The sequence below is a fragment of the Lonchura striata genome, chromosome 1 (genome assembly GCF_050655825.1).
Source record: "Lonchura striata isolate lonStrDom1 chromosome 1, ASM5065582v1, whole genome shotgun sequence".
Classification (NCBI taxonomy): domain Eukaryota; kingdom Metazoa; phylum Chordata; class Aves; order Passeriformes; family Estrildidae; genus Lonchura; species Lonchura striata.
The window spans coordinates 34,746,947-34,763,206 of NC_140703.1; the positions used below are offsets into that span (position 1 = coordinate 34,746,947).

Below are 16,260 nucleotides of genomic sequence, written 5' to 3' on the forward strand. Positions count from 1 at the left end.
AAGTTTAGGTGGACATTTTTCTGGAAGTGTAAAAATAATATCATGGACAATATTACCTTTCTGGAATGAAAGGAACTTAGATAAAGAATAGCCTACTGTATATTCAAAAGGTAGCATGTTTCTTAAGTTCCATGTGCATTATACTTGCAATTTACATGGGGATTTGTAACAGCGGTGCTGCTCCCTGGGTGTTACTTACTTTGGATGGACTTCTCTAAGGTTGAGTTTACACAGCTGTGGAAGGAAAACCTAGCCACAATCAATTAAAAAGTGCAACACAAATCCTTTGAACAGCATTCTCAGGCTGTCCTGCTGTTGAGACAGCTACTATTCTCTGAGAACGAGTGCTCTAACTGTATTAAACTTAGTCCTAACCAAAATAAGCTTTTACTAATTTTCACCATTTAAGGAACATAAAGACCTGCCTTTGTCATTTAAAACTTAAGCTGACTAAGCCTCAGAGAAACAGAACGTTAAAGAACTAAAGCAATTAAATCCATTTACAGAGGTCATAAGAGTCTCTGGGTTTTAGGCATGATGGCCTTGTATGGTCTGTGCTTGTCATTCCTGTGAACTTTCAGATTATGGGTTGATAGGTGGCAAAGTAAGTCACCTTTGTTTTCCTCTTGATAGCAGAGTGACGCTGAGCTGATCCTAGCAGCTCACCAGTGCCCTGCTATTACCTGCATTTCTGATTACTGATCAACTAGAATAAGCAGGCAAATGAGAGCCCAGATGCCTTGTCTTTGTGTGGGACATATTTATTACCAACCTACTGAATCCTGCACACAAAGAAGGACTCGGGGAATGTAGTATGTCTACAAGCTGATGCAAAAAGTGCTGAGAAACAAAAAAAAAAAAAAAAAAAAAAAAGGATAAATTAGCAGGCAGCTGAAAAGCCTGAAGTCTAACTAACCCACCAGCACATTTAGAATACAATAATGTGGTCAACCCACTGTGGACTCTGAACAAGGCTTTTCTTGGTTTTCAGCCAATTAGTAAAAGAAGAGATTAAGGTTTTTAATCTTGCTTGTTCTTTCTTCCCTTTTTTTACCTGGAGGGTGTGCATGTATGCATACATGTATTTCCTAAATGAGAAAAGAGAAAGTACATACATATACACTACGATGTAGAAAAACATGTGTGAGTTAGGTTTTATTTCCAACAAGAGGGTAATTGACATTATTTCAAATTTCCATGTTCTGTGACTGCAAGCAGTCAGATGTGTGTGTGTTATAGGGTGGGAGGGGAAGGGGGAAGCTGAACAGAGGATATGAATTTTAATCAGTTTCCTGAATGAATACAACACTGTATTTCCCCCTACTTTCCTTAGGATGACAATTCAGAAGAGATAACCTCCTCCTTTGAAAAACCTTGAAAGGAAAGTTTGTTTTTACCATAACAAATGCAACAAAAGAAGAGGGAAGCTGGGAAAGGGAGAGGGTGGACAAATTAAATGTCAAACTTTCTCTCCTTACTTGAAGATAACAGCATACTAGGAAACCTTCTTGGAAGCTTAACATAAACGCAGTTAAGCTGTTGCCAGCTGCAGTAAACCTCCCTCTCACCTTTCTTTCTCTCTTTCAAGATATCTTTGAATGCCTTCTCCTTCATCATAAATCAGACCTGTGAGCAATTATCGCTCAAGCTGGATGGCAGCGGCCTGAGTGGCCACTGCTATTCCACTGCTGTAATCTGCACTTCGTCAGGTTACACTACCCTTGATGAAATTTCACATTTCTTTGCCAATGAGCGTTACCTCTCCATTTATGACTCGATGTCTTTGCAACAGAGAACTGTCAATTTCGTTCCTCTCCTTGTAACTTGCTTAAGCATCATGGACCATCCGGCGGTGCTGTGCACCCCTAGCAACCCACCAGGGAGTCTCAGAGCATCCCAAAAGGACGTGGTTCTGCTGCTGTTCCTCAAATACTTCCCCTGAGGACACATCTCAGCACCTCAGAGGGAGCTGGACACAGACAACCTTCCTCTGGGATAGTGCTGATGCCACTGCCACAACTATCAAAGCAACTCTTGGCGTTCGTCATCCCCTTTCCTGTCCATGCTGCCCTTGGGTGACAGGTCCCCCGCAAGTTCCAGCCCCGCCTGCACCTTGTCGCCCTCACAGAGAGGGGGGGAAGGCTCTTTGGCCAGTCTTTAAGGCAGGAGTTAATAAAACAGTCAAAGCACCCCGAAATTCCAGCCCCGCAAAAGGGAGCGGGCTCCAGCCTTCAGGCCAAGCCAAGTCGTTGAGCGCTGCCCGGGTACCGAGCGGCGCTGCGCGTCCCGCACCGCCGCGTCCAGCACGGACCTGCCCGGAGCTCCCAGCCTTTGCCAGCCAACTTTTTAAACAAAACCCCCGAACCCATCCGAAGGGCACAGCCGCTCTCCCAACCAACCTACACCCCCGCGCACGGCTGTCACGACGGGCACGAAAAAGTAGTCACAGAGAGAGAGAGAGAAGGAGAGAGAGCGAGAAAGTCACTCACCGTTGGCGGCGGCACAGAGGTTTCCAGAGCCACTTTGAGCTAGGAATGAGTGAGGGACAAACTCTTCCTCAGAGTCCGAGCCCGCGGCCGCCCGGGCCGCGCCGTCGCCCAGCGACCGCCCCGGGCCCTCATTGGCCGGCGGCGAGGGGAGGGGGGAGGGGGACTGCGAGCGGGGGGTGGAGGAGGCGGACGAGCAGGGCAGGGGGGGACCTGCGGGCCACAGACACACAGAGAAGGGAGGGGGAAAAACACAAAGAAATAAAATGAACAAAAAAAACACCGCAAAACACGGACAGAGACAATAAAAAAGTCGAGCCGGGGCAGCCCTGCCTGAGGGGCGGCCGACTGCACGTATCTGACCCCATTACCTGCTGCCCCTCGGGCTGTTACTGTCCTTTAAAACTTCTATCCTCCTTATATCCATCCTTTAAAACTCTCATCCGTAAGGGGTTTTTTGTTTGTTTGTTTGTTTTTTGTGCTTTTCGGTTTGGTTTTGATACGGTTTTGACGTTGGCGATAGCCTCTGGTCCGAGATGCGCTTTGTTCCCACGACGTGGGCGCTCGCTGTCAATGAGCCGTGCTCATTGATGCGGCCGCGCTCCGTCTCACGGACGGGAAAGATCTGCCCGACCTATTGTAGGGCGAATTATTTCAGATTACTTGTGAAAAGCGTAAAGTCCTTTTGGGGATTGGTTTAACAATTCCCTTCCCTATAGTTTATAAAGCAAACAGCGCAAAACCCCCACCACGCAGGCAAGAGGTGGAGGAAAGGTGCGGACACCGCTGCGTGGGGCAGAAGCAGCTCGGCAAACCACCACAGTGGCAACGGAGCAGAAGCACAGCTCAGACCAGCGTCATTTAGTTGATTAAATGATGAAAAACACAACAAATCGGGTTCTAAGATTTTACAATAGAGCTGTGCTTGACTGAGGAACAGCTTCTATTGACTGCAGGGAAATTAAATCAGGTACATGTGGGTTAAGTAGATCCAATTGGAAAAGCTTACTGTAAGCAATTCTTGATTATCAATCATCTTTTTAAACAAAACTGGTAAGTCAGAAGTGCCAGACTGGCTAAAAAACTATCAGGCAAATGTGAAGGTCAGATATGTGCAGTACATCAATAAAAACAGGGGAAATATGAACACAGACATATAATACAGGACAATGCATTTAAACATGAACTTTTCCCCTTGCTACATTTGATCTGAAAGTCAATGATTAATATCTCACATTTTCCCAAATACTGAAATTTTATCATGCAAAATCCATCAAAATAAAAGAACAGTCAGCACAAGAAAACCAGCAAACTTTAAAAAATCATCCGTTTCTAAAAAATCGTATTTTGAACATAGCATAGCTCACAACATAGCTGTACAATATTTCTTACTAAACACAACATGAACACTTTAGAAACAGACACAAACCCAAAACAATAAAGTAGGTTTAACATTTAAATCCCCCAAAGCTTGTTCTGCTGTATTTCCTTCCACCTTGGTCATTAGTTTTTCTCATCATATGCCCTTGGATGTCACCTCCTTGGCATATGCCAGTCTTATAAATTGCCAGTTATAATCAGAGAAGAAATTGTGGCATCAGAGGCAAACCCTGGGATCCAAGGAGAATACCAGACCGTACCTGTGCTTAGAGACACTTGCCACAGGAAGGAGAAAAGCTAGTGCTGGTTGAAAGCCTACACTCCCCTGTGTGAACAGCAGCCTGGGCAGCATGCAGACCAAGAGCCAAAATTGAGCCCTGTGTGTTTTGCTATGATCAGCAGTGGAGTGGTTTGGATCACCTTTCTGACAACCCTTCAGACAGAGAAGTTCATCCTTTAGGAATGCATCTTTCAAGGAATCTGCAGCCCACTTCACACTCCCTGACCCTTTTTATGGTGCCAAGACTGTAACCTTCCCATTGTGTTAACTAGTGGTAGGAACTGGTGACAGACAGGAATAAAAAGGAGCACGTGCAAGTGGATGAGCACTGTTTTCCGTGTCACAGTCTCTGACATGAAAACAGATTTCAACTCTAATTCTGATCTGCTTTTGAAGAAGCAAAGTATACTCTGCATTATCCTCTTTGTGGCACTAGAGATTTGATGAGCTCTGACATGTAACAAAGTTTAAATCAGGACTTTGATTTGCTATGCTTTCATTACAAAACAGGGTGACACATATTTCTAATCCTGTGTAGTAGTCAGAGGCTGAGTTTTAGTGTGATGGTGACTGAAATGGAAAAGAAGTGTAAAATCAATATCTTCCTATAGACCCATACAGTTTTTCAGTGCACTTCGTGAGGACACATTTTTCCAGCCATTGAGAAGGATAATCCAGATTAAAAAATTATTTCAAGCCCATGATTCATTTACACAAACACCAGTGAAATGCATAAAAGGGAGTTAATGGTGTGGCTACCAGACCAAAAAAAAAAAAAAAAAAAAAAAAAAAGTGGACAATTACAGTAGAGCCCCAGAGCGCTCTCTGTGTTTTGTTTAGACAGTACACTTGGCATAATTATACATTAATTCTGTAGTCTGGACATAAAGAGCAGGAGCAGAGCAAACTGAATTTGGAATTGTAACCCTAAAAGCAAAATGTCAGTGCTTTTGTCAATCCACATCAGAAAGTTTCTGCCATTTTCACATGGTTGCAAGATTTTGGGAGTTTCTTTTAGCAGGAGCTTCCCCATCTCCCAGTATTGCAGTTTTGGCAAGAATAAAAGAAAAAAAATATCAATAAAAACAAATCCAAACCATTTTTAATGGCAACTTTGGGTTTTAATCAACTTCACCATTGCAGAGTGCACATGAGAAGATCCCATGGGCTTTCACAGTCATTATGTGCACTTGCAGCAGTGTGTGAGCTGACCTTTACAAGGGCAGATTCCCCAGGAATTGTGCATTCTAACCACTCAGGGCTGTACTGCTGTGAAGGGCACATTGTGGAAAATTGCCTTTTGGGCATGAATGATAGGGTGGATTCAATGGGAGACTTTGCCAGCTGCTGGATGAAGGTGTGCACCAGGCAGCTCTGCTGCCAACAACCAGTTATAAAATGCACAGGAAGCAAAGTGACACCTTCCTTTTTAGCAAGTCAACAAGGCTGTAAGGCAAGCATGTGTTAAGTTATGGATCCTTTAAGAAAACTGCCTCCTTTTTTTCCTGCTTGGACAGAAAACCAAGAATTAAATCTGACCTTTTCACAAAAATTAAACCAAGAGAGAAATGAAAGCTACAAGTTTGTTTCCTTCTCGCACAAATATCTCATTGAATTTACTGCAACTGCAGGTCCAAGTAAAACAAGACTGTAGATATTCATTCCAGCTGCCACACCAAAATTTCTAATTGATTAGAGCAAACTGAATTTGCAGCAATACTGGGTTGCCATGGAACCTGAGCAAGTAGGACAAGTTACTTTGCAGAATGTGCTGTTTCTCCTTCAAAAATACAAAACAGAATGACTAGATAACACATTCATTATGTACAGTCTTCAATTTGGAACTTAAAGAAAAACAAAATGAATTCCAAGTAGGGCCCCTTGGCATCAGTTTGTAACAACCTTATATATCCACTTGCAGTGAGCAGTCAAAATTATGTTCTTTGGACTTGAGGCAGGAATAATAGTTGTTGTATGTCTCTGTATGAATGATGCGATACTAGCACATATTCAGAGGAAAAAGAGCAGAACCTCCTATTTTATCTATGTGCCAGTATTTCAGATTAAAATAAAAAAAAAAAACAGGGGAAGATATGTTGCCATGTTTATGAAAGTACTTAGGAAACAAAAACTTTGGAAATAGGTTAGTACAAAGAATCTGTTTCTCAGCTTAACCAAGGAACTCCGCAATATTCAGGCAACTGCTTTAAATTTAGGGAAGAGACAAGCAGAGCAGACCCTAAATAGTTAGGGGAAAGTAAGACAAACAATAAACACGCCTTCATTTTATGCTGCACATTTGGCTGTAATATTTAAGAATTACTTTATCTCTCACAGGATTTGGCATTCAGAGATCAAGAGCTGATTTAAAACGGGTGTATTTGTACTAGTGTGAATAGAAGAGTTGCCAGAAATAGAGAACATTCACAGGGGTACTTCTAAAGAAGGTCAGTAAATTGTTTCATGGACTACATTCAGTCCATATATACTCATATGTTTGTAATTTGTCCCAAAAGAGGTGAAAAAGAGTGGATATAGACAAAGGCTGACTTCTCACAGAGCTGAAATGACAAGGCAACAGGATTTAATAGTGCTCAATATACCCAGAATGGTATTATCTGTGATCAATAAATAAGTTGTATCAGCTTTTTTTCACCCAGTAACTTCATCCAAGAACCTTTAAGGGCTGTAAATACTTGGGTGTTTAAACTTTGAAATACTGTTATCAGATTGTTGGGATCTGTTATCAGATTGGCTGATACAATGGACACTGAGGGCTGGAACACTTGTGCTATGAAGACAGGCTGAGAGAGTTGGAGCTGTTAAGCAGGGAGAAAAGAAGACTCTGTGGAGATCTTCCACCAGCCTTCCAGTACTTAAAGGAAATTTGTAAAAAAGGGGGAGTGTAACTTTTTACACAGGCAGATAGTGATAGGACAAGAAGGAAGAGTCTTAAACTAAAAGAGATTTAGATTAGATCTTGGAAGAGACTTTTCTCTGTGAGGGTGATGAGGCACTAGCACAGGTAGCCCAGAGAAACTGGGGATGCTCCATCCCTGGAAGTGTTCAAGCCTAGGCTGGACAGAATTTTGGGCAACCTGTTCTCACAGGTGTCCCTGCCCAGGGCAGGGGGTGTGGAAGCAGATCATCTCCAAGGTCCCTTATAGCTCAAATCATTCTGGGGAAAAGACTGACATTTCCAACATATAAGTAAACTGAGGCACAGAGATATGCAATAATTTGATTCAAAATTCTGTCATTTTCTGTACCTGCATATTGCATCTCTAGCCACTGAAACACTAAAAGGCTGTTGTCACACTCAAATATTTTTAATTTGCCAAATTCCCACCATAAAGAAACAAGAGGCGTGGGCAGAAGTACTGTGTTTGTGATTACCTCAGTACAACAACTGCAGTAGTTCTCACATAGGAATGTTTGCATTAAGTTCTGTCACTGACACTGCCTTTGAACCACCTTAAAATAGGAAAGTTTCTAACCAAGGTTAGAACAGGTGCACCAGTGTAGTGTTAAGGACCACTACAAACAAAAGACATCACAGTACAGCTCTGGCCTTTAAAGCAAGGCTTTGCTTTGTGGGTTCACAGGAAGGCTGTGTAAATGATAGCAGAGTGTATTCTGTAGTGTGCTGGCTGAGTTTATTATCCCGTCAAAGGAAAGTGTGTAAACAGATGGACTTCTTTTAACTTTTCTTTATGTCTTCCTCTTACTTTACACCGGAGTTTGAGTTATCTGTACTGATATTGATGTGAAATCTTATTGATCAATATTAATTTCTAGCCAGTCTTTTGCTGGAGAAAACTATGACCTGCCTAAATAACCATTGGGTACCTCTGTATGATAAAAGAAAAAAATTAATAATTAAGTCTAACAGGCAATTTCATCTCAGAGGGTATCTGATTGATTAAAACCTCACAAGCATGAAGCAGTCCTGCAGAGCTGAGATCCTGTGTGAGAGCTAAAGTAGCAAGCAGGGTGGGCACCAGGACATCCCTGATTGCTGATACATAGGACAAAGTGGAAAGGACAGCCCTGCCTGCACAGCAGTGTTTGGCTCCCTGCAGAATACAAAAGGCAGCAATTTGCTCCACTGCTATTTTAGAGCATCAGAGATCCTGCTGGACTGAGGAGAGTGGGCAAATCTCTGCCATTTTGCTTTCCAAGGTGAAGGGGAATGTATATGAAGATGAGCCCAGATTTTAGAAGACTGGTTTAGCATCTAGAAGTATCATTCCTTCAGAGATGGAGAAAAAAGGAATTTTCCTAAGGAACAAACAGCATTCCTGTCTTTCTCACGGTGGCATATCAAGCTTTTCCAGTGAACAACATAATACACCTTTGGAAAAAGAGCAAGCTGAACTAGCTGTCCTGTAAAATGTGTCAGTGAATCATAGGAGTAAGGAATTGTGGTGCAGATTTATTGCTCCTCTTTAACAATAGGTGGTCACAACATTCTTAGTTCACCAGGCAATATATATCTTGTATTTAGAATTAATTAAAAAAGCAGTCTTTGAGAACTACTTTTAGTTATTTATATTTCCTGAACTTCCACCTGCACTTATGTTTATTTCAGTTAATTTAATTTTGCGTATTTGATTTATAGCTTTAAAGCCAGAGGGGAAAATGAATGAAACAAAGGGGACAAATGAATATCATCTTAAGAAGAAAAACCTGGGCAGTTGCCGTGTTCCTAAAGTTAAGAAATCAGTAGTTGTGCCTAGAAAATGAGAAATAATCACATGCCCTGTACGAAGGCTGGATACTAGGTGGAAGAGGGTCATATGAGGTTAAGAAGGAATGAATACATTCACCTGGGCTGAAGTGGAGTATGAAGAACACATGTTACATGGACTTCACCTGCCTTGTGGGTGATTTGTGCTACTCTTCTAAATTGTGTTTTCCCCCTCCACTATGCTGTGAAGATAGACAATGATTTTCTTTAGCCATTTACTAGCACAGTGCATTTTCTATTGAGGAAGTCAAAAAAGTCATTGTCAGCAGGGCTTGGAAACATTCTTGTTTGTACAGAGCAGAACTTTGTTAGACTCTCCTCTGGGTGGGAAACCTCTAGATTGGCAGCAGCTCTGTGAGGAATGAAATACTGGGATATATAAAAGCAGTTATATATCACAGCTGAATGCTTGTTACTTTCCTCTGTCCTAGCACAGATCTGGAGCAAGTGTTTGGGTCTTATGTAATTATCCCAAATTGCAGAAGGTAGAAAGGGACAAAAAACAAGGCAGACCTCAGATCTCCTTTCCCCCAGTAGAGGTTACTAACCTGACCCAAAACAGCAGAAAGCAATTATTGATTGAACAAGATGGAGAGTAGCAGGGAGAAAATTGTTCCCTTCCAAAGTGCAGCTCTTCTATGGCTTGGGGTGCTCTGGAGCAGCACAACCACACTTAGAACTTTTTTGCCAACAGAATAAAATAATACAGCAGATTTTCAGAAAATTACATGGGCAATTGCCTGAGCTGCTCATTTGTAGTCACAACAGTATAAACAGATTGTGTTAAGTTAGCTACATGATTTCCTACAAGGTGTATCACCAAGGCTCAAATCGTGCAGCTATTTAGAAGCACAAACAGGTAACAATTTCCAAATATGCAGGAGATTTCTTGTATCTTTTTCAAAATCAAAGTAGTAAGGAGCAAGCAAGAAAGACTTTCTTCTAATACGGTATAAACAATCCTAATCACCACAGAATATTTATATCATGCCTTGTGAAATATTTATGCAAGTAATTCACATCATCTAAAGTTTTAAGGAAAACGCAGCCCCCTATTTATGGCTCAGCATTACAAATGCTTCTGCAGCTTTACTCAACTCCAACTTGTAAAAGAATAATGTAATCAGTAGGCAGTCTGATGAGCTGCCTGTGAAGTGGCCTCTCTCAGTCTGACACTAATGCTCTATCTGATCCAAACACCCAATATAAAGTATGAAGTTCTCTGCAAGCGATTACATGTAAATCTCCTAAAAGGTCCATTTTCCTGTATTTGATCACCAAACTGTAGGCTTTATAGAAATAGCTTTCTCTAAGCTTAGTGCTAACAAAATGGTTTACACTAGCCTTGGAGAACTCCTCCTGATAGGCTTGGTCGAAGCAAAAAACTTGTTCGTGTTCTTGCTACTCCAGTGGGAAAGAGTTATCATTATACATGGATGACTGCAATGCTTTTTCATCTGCCTTAGCAAATAAAACTTACAGAGATGTCTTGCAAGGTGGTTTGGCAGTACTTTTCTAAAATTAACTTTAAAGTTATGCCAGAGGAGACAAAATTATGGAGTGCTAAAAACCAACCAAAAATCACATGATATTAGAGACCATGTACCAGACAGCAAAACTAATTCATCCTACAGCCAAAGCACCAAAAAACCCACAGGTTCAGCTCACAGTCAGTGATACACTCCACAACTGTCCTGGCCCCTGGGGATGGATTCTGACACATGTGTGTAAAACAGTACATGATAAGACAAACTCTGCTGTTAAGCAAAAAAATTGTCTATTTCTACTTGTTAATTAAATAATCATAAATAAGCATCAGCACTTGGCACCAACTGATGGATGGAAACTGACCATCACCATTAGTTTATAATCTTATTGTAAAACTTTCATACCATCTCGCTGGGAGTTCCCACAGGCAGTTCCTCACAACGCTGACTCTTTTTCTCTTTCTTCTGCATGGCTGGCTGGCTTCTTTCTGTCCCCAATACAACCACCTGACCCTTACCCCAAATCTCCTCTTAACCAGCTGACCCACTCTTATAACACCCATCCTTATTGGACACAGCTGTGCCCTGTTAAGGGCAGGGCTGTTTCTACTCTTTGGCAATCAATACAGCTGCAACTCCTCAGGGGTGAGATTGCCTTCAGCACAGTCTCTATTCTCTTACAATCCATCCTCCCACAAATAAGCATCTCTTGAAAGGAGTGAAATTTGCAGTTACGAGAAATCCAGGACTTGCTTGTGGAAACAGAAGGAAAATGTGACATTGTGCAGCACAGTCACTATAGTGTCTCCCTACAGTCAGGGGAAATACAACCTTTATCTTCCAGAGGCCACTTTTTCTGTCTCCAGTTTGAGTTGGAATGTCTCATTTCTCTTCATTGGCTATACAGGGAGCCTTGGTGATCCTTACTTATGCATAAGTGAAACTGTCATGGAGCCTGGGCTTAATGTCTAGAATTTGCCTGAAGGTAAGGCAATCTCACTGAAATGCTTTTGGCAGTGACAGTTTGGGCTGCTCCATAATACAAATCTGTAATTGCCCCATCATATGTGCAGACTTGAGACTTCCCTCCCAAGCTCATAGACAAAGGTGTTGTACAGTACAGTGGCAATGGAACTGGTGATTAAACACACAGGAAGCTGGAGATAAAAGTTTCAGGAAGGAGAGCTCTGATGCCAGGATATTTTATGTTTCTCTTGGGAGAAAACATAGTCTGCCTGAGTAAGTACAGTCCAAAGAAAACGTAACAGCTGCAGGTCTCAGGAGTCTGGCAAAGGGGTAATAAAGATATAGTGCAGTGAGACCCTACCTGTCTATGCATAAGTGCTCTGGGAAGGAAATTTGGGATGACCTGAATGTTGCCTGAATAAAGAGATTGTATCTGTTCCGATTACTGGTAAGATTAGTGTTGACTTTGAATTTCTGCACTGCATAAAACTAATTAACTTTCTCATCCTCTACCACTTACTAAGGCAGTTTCCTCCTAATCCCAGTCTTTATCCCCATGAGGGTTGGAGGCTTGGATCCTTAAAGCTGTATGGGAGCTCTTTTCCAGTCACTGTTAATTCTTATATTCTAGTCAAGTTATGTAATTTTAGGAGGACTTTTTTTTGCAGTGCATTATTTCAAAGTAAGCAAACAGCCCTTTCTGCAACATCTAAGAATCATGGTTTAGAAGGTCACTTTCTTTCTTCAGCCGAGAAAGAAATCAAGGCAATTTGTGCTGAAAGACTCTTCTTAGATAAACTTTTAAAGGGATCTGATTAATTTTCCATCACACTGCATGTGAGCTGGTCCTGGGGATCTGGAGTTGAAGACAATGGAAAGTGTGAAGGCTCCTGGAGAGGGGGAAGCAGGATGACTGCTCCAGGACAGTGCTGAGACTCAGTGCATGTGCTGCAGACACCAGCAGCAGAGCATGGTGCTGTGTTCAAGGAGCTGCAGCCCTGCTGACACTTGTGCTCAGTGCTGTGCTGCCATGTGCAGCCTGCAGCACCTCTATGGCTGATATCTGCACCCAGGTTGATAGTGGGTGTTAATCCTTTCCAGCTCACTCTGAGAGTAACTCCCCACTCTGTAACGTGGGGAAGAACTCTTTTAGACCTGTCTGATCTGATCCTTATGTGTCAGACTCTCATTTGGCTTCACACTCCCAAATGCATCTGAAGATTGAACATACCCTGTGCCTGGCACAGCTCATTAAGAACCAGAGCTATCCTGCATCTTCCAGCAATTTCAATCAGTTTTGTCTATTTATTCTGCAGGCTTTTCAAGACATGGACCCCTTCTCTTTGTGTGCATGTGAGGCATGCAAAGCTGCAGGACTTTGATCTTGTGTTTAGCCATGAGGTGTTCTTGCAATGCAAGCTTAAGAGTAGAGAAGCTGTTTGTGCTCAAGTAGCTGTAATTACTGTGGAGCAGAGCAGTTCAGTGTTCTGTAGGGAGGGAGGGCCTGAGAGTGCCCCTTTGCCACAATCTGCAGATAGGACAAATGCTGCATTTCCAGGGAGGTCCAAGTAGAGATCACACACTTACTGAGAAAGCTGCTAAGAAGATGCGCAACCCTCACTGCTCTGTTCCAAAATTTCACCTTATAAACTTGCACTTCAGCTTTGTCATCCCAAAAAACCTTCTGAATTTTTGCTGATGCAAATATATCTGAATCTGAGGCTATGCATCTGAGGGGATGCTCTTCTCTCCTGGAAAAGATTGCTATTCTTTGGTATTGCCTAAGAGGGTAATGCAGGAATATGACAATATTGAGCCAGGCAAAAATAGCCAAAAGCTGTGATTTGCTTTACATTTGTTTCAGTCTTAGAACAACTTTAAAACTAAATACTAACAGCTACCCAAGAAGAAAAGAAATGGATAGAGAGAAATTTTCTGGTTACTGACTGACATTTCAAGTCCCAAAACATGGGAATAATCCTTTTCCCTCCAAAATAATTTATGTATTTCAGAAGACAACAAAACAACTTGCAATGCAATAGCATAATTTAAGGAAGTTTGAGACACCATTGATGTTACTGTTATTTTTTTCTCCAAAGCATTGATTAATACCTTTAAAGCTTGTCTTGGTTCGACAAGACAGGAGTCTGTGAAAGAGGGCAAAGCCTCCTGTGCAATGGAGAACGGCAAACCCCCCTCCCTCTGAATTACGAGGATCTTTAAATTAAAAGGCTCTCAGGCAAAGATATGGGAGTGGGAGTAACAATTCTTTACTAGGAGAAAACTAGACAACAATTTAAAAAGGCAAATGCAATCGGTACAAACAAAACCAGTGAAAGAAAAAAAAAAGTCCAGAACCTGCGGGGTGCCAGTATCAGTTCTACTGGGACAATTTGCTTCCCTTGCAGTGGCTGGTGAATTGTAGCTGCAGTGGTGATCTCTAGAAGGGTATAGTTTCCCTCTGAAGATCTGGTGGCAGTGGGGCCGGTCTTCCTCTGCGCCGGGGTTGCCTCTGAGCTCCGCCGCCGTCGGCTCAACGCGCCGGCTGCTTCGCTGCGAGTGCCGCCGAAGAGAGAGCGAGAGAGAGCTGCTTCCCCAGGAATCCCGCGAAGAGAGAGAGAGAGAGCTGCTTTCCCCGGGAATCCCGCGCAGAGAGAGAGAGAGAGCTGCTTCTCTCGGAGTCCCGCGAAGAAGAGGGAGAGAGCTGCTTCTCTCGGAGTCCCGCGAAGAAGAGGGAGAGAGCTGCTTCTCTCGGAGTCCCGCGAAGAAGAGCGAGAGAGCTGCTTCCCCCCTCTGGGTGGGACCCCCTTCATTGAATCAGTCGAAGGTGTATACACAAACCATTGTCTCTGAGAGAGATAACAAAAAACCTGTCCAACCGGTTCGCCTTCGACAGATGGCAAATGGAATACAAGCTTATCTTACAACCCAGGACATTATCCACCCCTTATTCTATTTCCATCTGCACACCATGAAATCTTACACCCAGTTCTCTCTTAAGACCAAGTTTCCCTGTGGTACACAGCGGGTCTCCCCATCTTCCTGCATTACCCACCAAGTGTAACCAGGTCCTTGAGCAAAGACAATCCCACGAATGGGTTGGTCTTTGCCTGAGGTGGGATTAATCCAAACAGTTTTCCCTAAAATACCTTTCATATGTACTACAGGGACCTTATCTCCATCTACTGCGTGTAAGGGTTCTGACTGAGCAGGGCCAGCTCGATTGACAGACCCCCGGGTGTTGACCATCCAGGTTGCTTTTGCCAGGTTAATTTCCCAGTTTCTAAATGTTCCCCCACCAAGTGCCTTCAGGGTAGTCTTAAGGAGTCCGTTGCACCGTTCAACTTTGCCGGCAGCTGGAGCATGATAGGGAATATGATATATCCATTCGATACCATGTTCTCTGGCCCAGGTGTTGATAAGGCTGTTCTTGAAATGGGTGCCGTTGTCAGACTCAATTCTCTCAGGGGTGCCGTGTCTCCACAGGACTTGTTTTTCCAAGCCTAAGATGGTGTTCCGGGCAGTGGCATGAGGTACAGGGAAAGTCTCCAGCCATCCAGTGGTGGCTTCCACCATGGTCAGCACGTAGCGCTTGCCTTGGCGTGTCTGGGGCAGTGTGATATAGTCAATCTGCCAGGCCTCCCCATACTTGTACTTGGACCACCGCCCACCATACCATAGGGGCTTCACTCTCTTGGCCTGTTTGATGGCAGCACACGTCTCACAGTCATGGATAACCTGGGAAACACTGTCCATGGTTAGATCCACCCCTCGGTCTCGTGCCCACTTGTAGGTGGCATCTCTGCCCTGATGACCTGAGGCATCATGAGCCCATCGAGCCAGGAACAACTCCCCCTTATGGTGCCAATCTAAGTCTATCTTTGACACCTCTATTTTTGCTGCCTGATCTACCTGCTCGTTGTTTCGGTGCTCCTCATTAGCCCGACTTTTGGGGACATGGGCATCTACATGACGGACTTTCACCGTCAGCTTTTCCACCCGAGAGGCAATGTCTTTCCATATATCAGCAGCCCAGATTGGCTTTCCTCTACGTTGCCAGTTGGCCTTCCTCCACCTTCCCAGCCAGCCCCACAGAGCATTGGCTACCATCCATGAATCAGTATAAAGGTAGAGCTTTGGCCACTTCTCCCTTTCAGCAATGTCCAGAGCCAGCTGAACGGCCTTGAGTTCGGCGAGTTGGCTCGATCCACCTTCTCCTTCGGTAGCTTGTGCAACTTGGCGTGTGGGGCTCCATACGGCTGCTTTCCACTTCCGGTTCATCCCTACAATGCGACAGGAACCATCAGTGAAAAGAGCGTAGCAGGTCTCTTCTGCTGGTAGTTGGTTGTATGGTGGAGCCTCTTCAGCCCTTGTCACTTGTACTTGCTCCTCATCATCAGTGAGACCAAAGTTTTCACCTTCTGGCCAGTTCGTAATTATCTCCAAAATCCCAGGGCGATTCAGGTTTCCAATACGGGCGCGTTGAGTGATGAGGGCAATCCATTTGCTCCATGTGGCGTCAGTGGCATGGTGGGTAGTAGGAACCTTTCCTTTAAACATCCACCCCAGCACCGGTAGTCGGGGTGCCAGGAGGAGTTGTGTTTCTGTGCCAATTACCTCCGAGGCGGCTTGAACTCCTTCAAAGGCAGCCAAGATTTCCTTCTCTGTGGGAGTGTAGTTGGCTTCAGACCCTCTGTAACTTCGGCTCCAGAATCCCAGTGGTCGGCCTCGAGTCTCCCCAGGCACTTTCTGCCAAAGGCTCCAAGACAACCCATGGTTCCCGGCTGCAGAGTAGAGCACATTCTTGACCTCTGGTCCCGTTCTGACTGGGCCAAGGGCTACAGCATGAGCGATCTCCTGCTTGATCTGGGTGAAGGCTTGTTGCTGCTCAGGGCCCCAGTGGAAATCATT

General features: G+C 43.7%; 1 protein-coding gene across 16 annotated transcripts in view; it reads right to left on the reverse strand.

Annotated features, from left to right (window-relative positions):
* Nucleotides 1–16,260, reverse strand: part of TENM4 (teneurin transmembrane protein 4) — a 1,547,070-nt gene that overhangs the window by 255,880 nt on the left and 1,274,930 nt on the right. For 14 of the 16 annotated variants that reach the window (XM_085592903.1, XM_085592878.1, XM_085592882.1 and 11 more), the window contains one exon: nt 2,490–2,699. The exons of 1 other annotated variant lie outside the window; for it this stretch is intronic. In XM_085592903.1, coding sequence (XP_085449029.1) covers nt 2,490–2,699 — 210 coding nt within the window. Of the gene's footprint in view, nt 1–2,489; nt 2,700–16,260 lie in introns of those variants that run through there. One more of the 16 variants, XM_085592965.1, reaches the window with a different exon arrangement.